This window comes from Eurypyga helias, unplaced genomic scaffold, assembly GCF_000690775.1.
Source record: "Eurypyga helias isolate BGI_N326 unplaced genomic scaffold, ASM69077v1 scaffold48598, whole genome shotgun sequence".
In the NCBI taxonomy this organism is placed as follows: Eukaryota; Metazoa; Chordata; class Aves; order Eurypygiformes; family Eurypygidae; genus Eurypyga; species Eurypyga helias.
Window position 1 is genome coordinate 1 of NW_010269747.1, and position 9843 is coordinate 9843.

The 9843-nt window shown below is 46.4% G+C and overlaps 1 protein-coding gene across 1 annotated transcript; it reads left to right on the forward strand.

The window, feature by feature from the left end:
- Positions 1 to 98: 98 nt before the first annotated feature.
- NOC4L (nucleolar complex associated 4 homolog (S. cerevisiae)) lies at positions 99 to 7889 on the forward strand. Its single transcript, XM_010158194.1, has 13 exons — positions 99 to 197; positions 468 to 575; positions 837 to 986; positions 1579 to 1678; positions 1977 to 2011; positions 2110 to 2160; positions 2691 to 2802; positions 3435 to 3495; positions 4060 to 4170; positions 5481 to 5644; positions 6386 to 6468; positions 7350 to 7485; positions 7774 to 7889. The coding sequence occupies exons 1-13, from the start codon at positions 120 to 122 to the stop codon at positions 7887 to 7889; spliced, it is 1305 nt and encodes a 434-aa protein (XP_010156496.1). The 5' UTR covers positions 99 to 119.
- Positions 7890 to 9843: the final 1954 nt, after the last annotated feature.

The window sequence follows — 9843 nt, forward strand, 5'->3', positions numbered from 1 at the left end:
CCTCTCCTGGGGCCCCCTCTCCTGGGGCCCCCTCTCCTGGGGCTCCTCCCGGCCCCTCTGAGCTCTCAAGACTTGTGTTTCACCCTCCAGATCACTACAGCGCCGAGGACAAATACAAGATGTGGATGAGGCACCGCTACAAGGACTGCGTGGATTGCTTGGCGGAGCTGATGGGACACGATGCCTTCCAGGTCAAGGTAGGTCCTGAGCTCACACTGGGGGGTCCCTTGCGATGCAGAGCGATTCTCTCTCTAATATTTGAACGTGGGAGGGCTGGCAGTGCTGTCAGACGTTGCTGGTGCTCTGGCGCACCTCTGCTCACCAGACTGCCCGGAGCAGCTTTCTCTTTTCTTTCATCTTCGTCCATTCTACCTCCTTTAGAAGTTGCCTCCATTAAGTCTGACCCCTTGTGTCCTTGTTGAAGTTTATTTGTGTGTGTGTTGTTTTTTTTTTCTTTTTTAATAAAGGAATTGTCGCTCTGCACCCTCATGAAGTTTGTGGAGTTGGAGGCACAGCATCCCTTGATCAAAGTAGAGTGGAAGGGGACTTTAACTTTTCCGCGTGAACTTCTTAAGGTAAGCTGGCCTCGCTGGCCGTGGTGAGAAGGTACTGCCTGGTTCAGACACCCTGTCATTTCTAAACGATGTTGTCTTTGATAGAAGGGGCCCATCTGGGAGGTCAGGAGGGCTTGTCAGCGTTGCTCTGGGGCAAGCAGCACACAGCCATGCTAGCTGCCTTTCAGAAAGACAGGAGGGTGCCCTCAGCCATCACAGCTCGCTGTCCGCTCCGCTACTGTAAGAGACTGACATGGTTTTCCTTTACAAACCTTTTGTTAGGTAGTTGTTGATGGCTTACTTCCCTTAAATGAGGACGCTTCACTCCTGATCTCCCGCTTTCAAGAATACATGGAGTATGATGATGTTCGGTACTTTGTCATGAAGGCGGTCACTGAGAGTATTGGACAAGTCATGCAGAAGACGAAAGAGGTAACGCATTACCGTTGAGGCGGGTCTGAATAAACTGCTCTGAAACGTGTATCTTGTGCGTGAAGCAGGGAGGGACTAGTGGTGGATGGAAAGACTACGGAAACAAGGGAAATGAGTGTGCTCATTTGAAGGCGTTCACCTTACTTATTTCTTGCTCACAGCGTGTGCCAATTATGCCAAGACTGTCTTCAGTCTGAAATTGGTAGTAGTTGGAGGCACGCATGCTCTTGTTTTTGCAAAACCTGGTCTGGGCTCTAGCTCCTGTTTCACCCTAATCTCTGCAGCTCGGGTGGCACACACAGGGCTTTCAATTCTGTTCCTTCTGTGGTACAGAGGAAGAGTCTGTTCTCTTTAATTGGATCCACTAGTTTTGTTAAGTCAGAATTAGTTCAGAGATAGGTTTTGTGTTAGGCAGCCAAGTAATACGCCAGGGTAGGGGTTATACCAGTATGCAGTTCAGCCATCATCGTTGTTTCTTTCCTTTTCCTTTCCTAAATATACTTAGTGCTTTGAAAATAGGGCAATACTGAAGTCCAGTGTCTTACCATCTGTTGTGGAACTTCATGTTTGATTATATGCTTTTTTTCCTCAGAGGCCACTGCCGTTTTACCAACAGAATGTATTTTCTCTCATTTCACCCATTAACATGCCAGACAAAGAGAGTGACATGGTCAAATTTATGGTGAAGCAAGGTTAGTAAGCACCATGTGATGAACTGTGTATGGGAAGGAAAATCAGGTTTAAGATTTCTTTACTGTGTAAATACTTTCTTATTGTTTGCTAATGAAAAATGTCTGGTTCTGTGACCACAGTGGTTCTAAACAGTATTACAAAATCCATATTCCTCAGTTGGCAGTGGGGTCTGTCATGGCCTTGTGTCAAGACTTCAGCCCAAAATTTTAGAGGGTCAAAGGACTAAGTAAAAAAGGGTTATTTTAATTTTTTAAATATCTGTTTCAAGTTCAACATCTCTTTTCCCTTTCTTCTTAGATAACTGGCAGGAATTGAAAGTGTCGAAGCTTCAGGTAACTGTTCATGCTTCAGAGCTGAAACTGTATCTTCTTAAAATAGAGCTTTATCTACACCAGTGTGTTTAACTCTCTGCTTGCAATTCTGTTTTAAGGCACACAAGCAGGCGTTTCAAAAGATGTGGCTGAGTTTTTTGAAGCACAAGGTGAGTGCTACTTCTGCCACTGACCTGCGTTGCTTTCCGATTGCTAATTGTTAGAGGCAGTGGCTGTCCTTACATGGAGCTCCTGGTAGGACCCCGCTACACTCTCATGTCAGATGAGAACAGTCTAGTCACTGTTTCTACTGGATTGTTCTCCTGCCAAGGAGAAGCAGCCAATAGAAACAGTCTGCTGCTTCTCCTTATTCTCAGCCTTTTCTTCCCCACCTTAAGCGAGTCTGCCTGTAAGGAATGGTCTGCAGCACAACCACCTCTGTTCACAAGTTGAAGGTTCCCAGGCCTTTTTGCTGGGGACTTCCCCTCTGACCTGCGTTGACACTTTTAGTTGTGAGCACTTGCCTCTTTGGATGGTGTCACTTGTGAACTCTCCCCTTTGGGAACCATTGCTGCAAGCCACTCTGTGTCGTCCTGCCATGTTCCGTTTTGCTTGTGCCTTGCCTTTTTGAGCCACGGGTTGCTGTTGCCCTCTGAGTTCTCCCTGCAGTGATTGTTTCACTCTTATTTTGTCTTCGCAGCTGCCCACTGGCCTTTACAAAAAAGTTCTTGTCATTCTGCATGATTCCATCCTGCCTTACATGAACGAGCCCACTCTCATGATAGATTTCTTGACGGTGGCCTATGGCATAGGTGAGTGAGAACAGGCTTTTTGTCCTTTGTGAGGCTCTGCCTGTGGTATGGATGGACTTGGAAGGGCTGCTGGGTGCAAAACCACGGCCTGGGGGGATGAAAGAGATGTACTTTGGTCTGGGATGAAGCTGAGGAACTGTGTGAACTCTGTTGTCCCTGAAAGGGAGATGTTTTTACCTGTGTTTGTCAGTAGTGTTACTCCTTGTATATCAGGAAGATCATATTTAAGACTTTGGGAAGAAAAGAATACTGGAGTGATTTCTATTAAATATGGAGTTCAGTTAGCAATGCTGGTACCTGGCCTGTATCTGGGCACAGGATGCACAGGTTCCTACAGAAAAGTCCTTTCTGAGGAGACCTTTGCCTCCCCAGTGTGACTTTCTTGGGGGATTAGAGCAGCATGTGTGTTTCACTCCTTCAGAGCCTGTTATTCCAAACTACAGCTTATTCTTTGTAAGTAATTTATGAGCCCCTGGATTGTTTTAGATGAAATTGTATTATTGTACGGCCATTGTGCTGGCTCTGATTTCAGGTACACTTAGTTTTGTGTTCTCTGTGGGAAGGTTTTATAATAGGAACAAGTTGAAGTTAATATTTTCTTACTGTACTGATACCTGCCTGCTTTCTTACAGGTGGAGCCATCAGTCTTCTAGCCTTAAATGGATTATTTATTCTGATTCATGAACATAATCTGTAAGTAAAAAGAGCATCTTGTTTAAAGAAACATGGGGGTTTGTGTCTATATCTTTATAGAAATGAACTGAAATGGATTCCACACATCTTCAGGCTTTATAATTCCCCCATGAGAAAGCCAAACTCTGCACAAGAGGCTCAGCTGTTTGGATGCTGAGCTCTTTTGATAGTCTGACCTTTTTTTCAGCTGAGCCTAAATATCCTCTTCTCCAGACTGTGACTGCTCAGCACTTGAAAATCGATTCCCATTGATCTGATTACATAGTTGTCGTGGTTTAACGTGGTTTTAAGCCGTAGTCTTCGGTGTGCCTTTCACTGGATCCTGTCCCATTTGCAGTCGACGGGCATAGCATCACATCCTGAAAATGGCTGGGCACTGCAAGAGCAGTGAGTTCACCTCTCGGCTCATTTTCAAGGGGTGGCTGTGGAGAGAAGCCTAAGAAAGCTAAACAGAGCAGAGCAGTGGTCTGGGGCAGTCTGTAAGGGAAGCACGGAAATGTTTAGACACAGTGTAGTCCCGTTGTACTTTGGTAATGGATGTTGTCTCTTTCCTTTTTTTAACAGGGAATATCCTGACTTTTACAAAAAGCTGTACAGTCTTTTAGACCCTTCTATCTATCACGTGAAGTACCGAGCCCGCTTTTTCCATTTGGCTGATCTGTTTTTGTCTTCATCGTAAGTAGCATCTTTGTTACGTATGTTCACATATTTCCTCCTGCTTTCCTGTTGCTCAGGCACTGTTCTTGAGCAGTCCCCCACATGTCTGGATATAATGTATTCAGTGAGTTTACTGGATTAGATTGATTTTTGCCGAGAAAACTGAATCCAAGAGTGTTATTGTAGCGTTGTGTAATTTTTCATGTGCTATTTTTGAAGATTTCCCACACAGCCGTCTAGTTTCAGAAAGTAAAAATGCAGTTAGTTATCTGAGTTTAATCTGCAAGTGATTATGGATGTATTTTGATCTGTATCCCACTTTAGCTGAAAGTGATGATTTTTCTGTCTGTCTTTATGAATATGGAAAAGTAACATTTGCAGGCTTTTTATAGCCCATAAAGCTGTTGATAAATTGATGACCTTTTTCAGACATATAACACGGAAATAAAAAGTGTTAGACAATATGTCTTGATGCTTCAATTCGTCAAACACAGGGAAGAAACTAGATAAGCAGCTGGTCATATAGTTGCCGTCATATGTTATAAAATAAACCAAGAGTAAGGCTTTAGAATTCAGCACGAGGCACTTAATATCACCCCCCTTGTACTCATAGTGTTCTTTGGGGAGAGTAACAACAGTCAGCACTGCAGATGGTGTCCTGGGCGGGGGGGGCTTTGCAGAGCCTTGCCTTCAGGCTGAAGGCTGAGCAACTGAAAATTGTCTTCATCCTGGCTCTTCTGACCTGAACAAAGTGCCTAGATGAGCGGATTGCTGTTAGAAATTTACATTTTAACCATTATATAAAAAAACCCTGTCCTGCACATTTACATTACAGCAGCTTTTTGTTCCCATTAACAGCTGCAGTGCTTGCTGTAGTCCTGGAAGTATTATGTAAATTTAACGCCGTGGCCTGTGTATTAATTAAACCTACAAAATGACATTAGAAGAATATAATTAAGGTTGCCTGGCTGAGCACTCAGAACTTTATAAAATGCCTGAATAAAGACTGCCATGTGATTGACCGTGTCCAAGAGCTGTGCTTGGCTGCGGCGGGTGCCTGGAGTGGTGCCACGCATCCGGATGGACTCGGTGATTGAGATTATTCATGCACTGGATGGAAATGCCCCCGCATTTGTTCCAGAGAGCGCACGAGGCCCTGTATTACTGCTTGAAATCGGGATTGTTAGAGCTTCTTTTTACTCCATAGCCCAAAGAAATCTGTAGAGCCCCACTGATCTTTAACCTGACAGGCTGTTTGGATTGGTGAGACTGCTGGCTCGCCTGCTGGGACTTTTACACGCTGGTTCCTTCTGTCTCCTTTCCAACAGTCACTTGCCAGCATACCTGGTGGCAGCATTTATAAAGCGTCTCTCCCGGCTGGCCCTCACTGCTCCTCCCGAGGCTCTACTCATGGTCATCCCCTTCATCTGTAATCTCTTCCGGAGGCACCCCGCGTGCAAGGTGCTTGTACACAGACCTAATGGGCCAGAAGGTAAGAGGGAAGGTGGGTAGGGGAGTTCTGTGTTGCGCCTTCAGACATCGTGAAGAGCAGGATTCTTGTGGAGGAGGAGGAGGAGAGATCCCAGCTCCAGTGCTGAGGTTTAGAAGGATGCCTCTGTCCCTTGAGTTTGTGGAAAGCCAGTAGGCTGCTCCTTCGGGTTCTCTGCGAAGACCAGTCTGCACTGCTTCTCTCTGACTTAGCCCTCACGGTCCCTGGGCGAAGGCAGCTTTGAGCCTGGCACACTGACGCACGCCCCTTACCATGCTCATGGACTGGGGGACCCTCTACCAGGCACAGAGCTTGTCTTGTTTCCCTCAAGAAATGAGAAGAAAATGAATGCAGAAACCAGAGACCTCTCCAATTTCAGTCTGTGGTGGTTTTGTGTAGGTGGTTCCACTTGGGCCTCTGCAGTCTCCTGAGTTTTTAGTTCATCTCTCTGTGGTTTAACTGAGTAGTGTTGAACATCAGTAGTGACCCTTCAGAGTTGCCTGAGAATGCCCTTTGCATCAGACCATTCCACTTCTTTGTGCCTTCTTCTATGCTCTTTAAAGTAGTAGGATTCTGTAGTGCTGCAAACAGTAACTCTTGGGTCATGCTAGGATGTGTCAGCATGTTCCTGGACCCTAAATCTGGGAAGGAGCAACTCTGGCTGCAGCTCTGCTCTGCATCTCTCTGTTCCCTTTGGGGTTATTTACGTCACGCAGAAGGTATTAGCTCTCTCTGTTTCCTTAGATATGTCGGAAGATCCATATATTATGGAGGAGAAGGAGCCATCTGAAAGCAGGGCTTTGGAGAGCTCTCTCTGGGAGATTCAGGTATGTCAGCTAAAAAGGGACATCTGCATCGGATATGGGCTTCTTCAGCCCTTGCCGCTTCCTTCGTGCACATTGCCAGTGGGCAGTCCCACTTCCGAGAACCTGCTGACGTACACCTTGCAAACGAGATGAGTTTCTGGCTGGTCGTTTGTTCTGCCTCCTTTCCTAGCCCAGTGTAGGAGGCAGAGGATTCCCCCCGCTGGAGAAATCATACATGCTAATTAGTAGATGGCTTGTGAGCACACGTCTGACTGTGCAGCTGAAAAGTGTGCGGTTAACAGCTGAAACACTAAATAGTGGGAAATGTGTGAGGCTTTCTGTTTGCTTTGCAGAAGAGAGAGGAACTTGCTGAGCACCGGTGGAGATTAATTGGCTACAGCTAGGTCATCCTGTAGAAATGGGTTTAAAAATGCTAGAGAAGATTGTAACGTTCACCTTTCACCTGGATCATTTGTAGGACGGGGTATGAAGGTTGAAATTGGTTAAATTACTCGTGATGGTTCTAAAACCTTAATGCCAGGATTAGCACTTTCCATTTAAATGCTAAAAGGATTTTGTGTGAGGAGCTGAAGCAGCCACAGGAATGTTGTGCTGGAGCAGGGACTCGGCTGCAGCCTCAGCGTGCTGGGAGGCAGCAGAACTGGGTGATGTGTTGTGGGCATGGCCCGTGCAGCAGTCAGTCTGTGCTGAGCTGGGTGTGAACCAGGCGAGAGGGGCCTTTGACGTGTGTGAGACGGGGCTGAAATGTCCGAGTGCGTCACACTTGCCACTGCCAGTTTGTGATGTTCACTGAGGATCTGACAACCAAGGGACAGATACCTGTGTGGGTGTGTGTTACCCTGTGCTTACTAGACCGTCTCCTGTTTGTTTTGTTTCTGCAGTCTCTACAAAACCATTATCACCCAGATGTGGCCAAGGCAGCCGCTGTCCTGAACCAGTCGCTGTCGGAAATAGAGGATGACCTATCCGCGCTCCTGGAGCTCTCGGCGTACGAGGTAGCGTCGCTGTGCTTTGTCAGTGACTGGAACCAGGGGGAAGGGGATGGGTTCCTGGGTGCAATAGCTGTTCCTCAACCCGGATGCTGGGGAGGCAGCTAGACTGACTTTTGGTTACCCAGAGCCAGGGAAAACTGGAAGATGCCTGTTACATCATGGAGCGTGAGGCAGCAGTATTGACAGGGATGGCTTTTATGTAAAGGTTTATTGCTGGATCTTTTCAGAGGTTAGAATGAGCAGTGGTATCAGCCAGGGTGAAGAGCTTGTACTGAATTTTGCCAATATCTTCTTTTTTTTTTTTTTTTGGTAGCTTTTGATAAAGAAGTAAAGAAAAAGGCTGTTGATGTGCCCCTGGAGTTTGAGCAAGTACGAGGTTTGTTTGGGAAGAAAAATGATATTTTTGCAGAGCACTTTGCTTTAGATTGATGTGGTCTCTGATAAGCACATCTGCACAACTGACTGATCCTGGGGACGTGCACAGAGCTCACGTGTTGTGCTCAGCAATTCTCCCTCTGAAGAATCTCCACGGGAGCTGACTGCTTGAGGAGCGTGCAGCCTTCAGCGACTTTTGCGGCTACCCATGGATGGAGTTGCCTTTGTTGCTTCTTGTTTCTCACGCTTGCACATTGCCACCTAATATCTGGGAGAGATTTTCCATCAGAGCAAATTTTTCTGGACTTGTTCATTGCGGGGATTCCAGCCCTTTTCTCCGAAGCTGCTGATGCTGGCCGTGATTGATGACTGCAGCGGCAAACGGTCTTGCTGCCGTTCAGTGGGACTGAGGGGAGGTGCAGTCTCCGACTAATGCTTTTATTTTTCAGATGTGCTACTTTCATACCAGAGCTGATAACCTGTTTGTAGCAAGTGACTTAAATGCATAGCTGTAAACACCTGATGATATTCTAATTACATTTTTTTTTATACACACTTTTGTACTCCTGTCTACAGAGAGATGTTGAGCTTCCTTGTGCTCGTCTTAACACTCACGTTCGAGGCATTGAACGCTCGCGTTTGTCAAAACCAGCTCGTCGATGGTGCTCAGTAATTCCATCCGTGAAGTGTTGCTGATGTTCCTTCACATTCTCATGCTCTAAGGTTGCTTCATTCAAAACGCTTGTGAGCTTTGGAAATGAGCATAATCCTGGTGACGGCTGTAGCTGGGGGGGCTGGCTGATGTGCTGTGGGAGGTATGTCTAATCCTAGATTTTTGCTTGAGCATGATAAGCAGCTCAGTGTAGCTTTGCTTGCAGCTGCAGGCGTTGTTGGAGCTCTGGCCGCTGTGTATCCAGGTGCTCATCAGTTTTAACTAGTCCACTGACACTGGGTGGTTTTGCTAATTTGGTTTTGATATAGTTCCAGGAGTTACGCAGAAATTCTGTCTGGTAGGGTGGTGGGTTGTTTGGTTCTTCCCCCGCCCCAAGGTTTTAAGTTTGACATCAACTCTGTATTAAGAACATAAACCCAGTCAGGACCCTTTTTTCATACTCATTTTCAACAACTTATTGTCTCATGAAGACTCTAACTCCACTTGCATATTTTGAAATCATATTTTGTGGAGGAGAAAAATACAAAAAGTGAAGGTCAAGAAATCTGATTTCTGGCAGACAAGTGTGTTTAAGTCAAGGAAAACTGCAGTTGTCTTGGAGACACACAGTGTTACGTTTTCTTTATCCCATTTCCTTCATGCTTCCCAAGCGATGGACATGTCCTCAGAGCATACAGCTCTAGCTGCTTTTTGGGTTGGTTTTTTATGATGCTTTTGAATTCAGGTGGGGCCTTTTTCAGGATTCAAGATCTTTTTTCTTAAAAAGAAAAGTCTTGCTCTTTGTTACTCTCTGGTGAAAAAGATCAATACACTTGGAAAAGGGATGCTGCTGGAAATGGGGTGTTCGGCTTTCTCCAAGGAGGATGGCTGCGAAGGCACTGGCATCTTCAGTGTCTCGCCAGCCATGGATCCGAACTGCACTGCAATTAATGGTGACTTGACCGGGGCAAGATGCAATTCATAGATTCGTAGAATCACAGAATGGTTTGGGTTGGAAGGGACCTTAAAGATCATCCAGTTCCACCCCCCCTGCCATGGGCAGGGACCCCTTCCACTAGACCAGGTTGCTCCAAGCCTCATCCAGCCTGGCCTTGGACCCTTCCAGGGATGGGGCATCCACAGCTTCTCTGGGCACCCTGTCCCAGTGCTTCCCCACCCTCTCCGGAAAGAACTTCTTCCTGATATCCAATCTAAACCTCACCACTTTCAATTTAAACCTGTTACCCCTTGTCCTGTCACTACAGGCCCTTGTAAAAAGTCCCCCCCCAGCTTCCTTGTAGCCCCTTCAGGTACTGGAAAGCTGCAATGAGGTCTCCCCGGAGCCTCCTCTTCTCC

Excerpts from the sequence above, each read along its gene's own strand:
- NOC4L (XM_010158194.1), top strand. The coding sequence starts at position 120 with ATGTGGATGAGGCACCGCTACAAGGACTGCGTGGATTGCTTGGCGGAG. Across the intron at positions 576-836 it reads TTCCGCGTGAACTTCTTAAG|GTAGTTGTTGATGGCTTACT; the intron begins GTAAGCTGGCCT and ends ACCTTTTGTTAG. Across the intron at positions 1,679-1,976 it reads CAAATTTATGGTGAAGCAAG|ATAACTGGCAGGAATTGAAA; the intron begins GTTAGTAAGCAC and ends CTTTCTTCTTAG.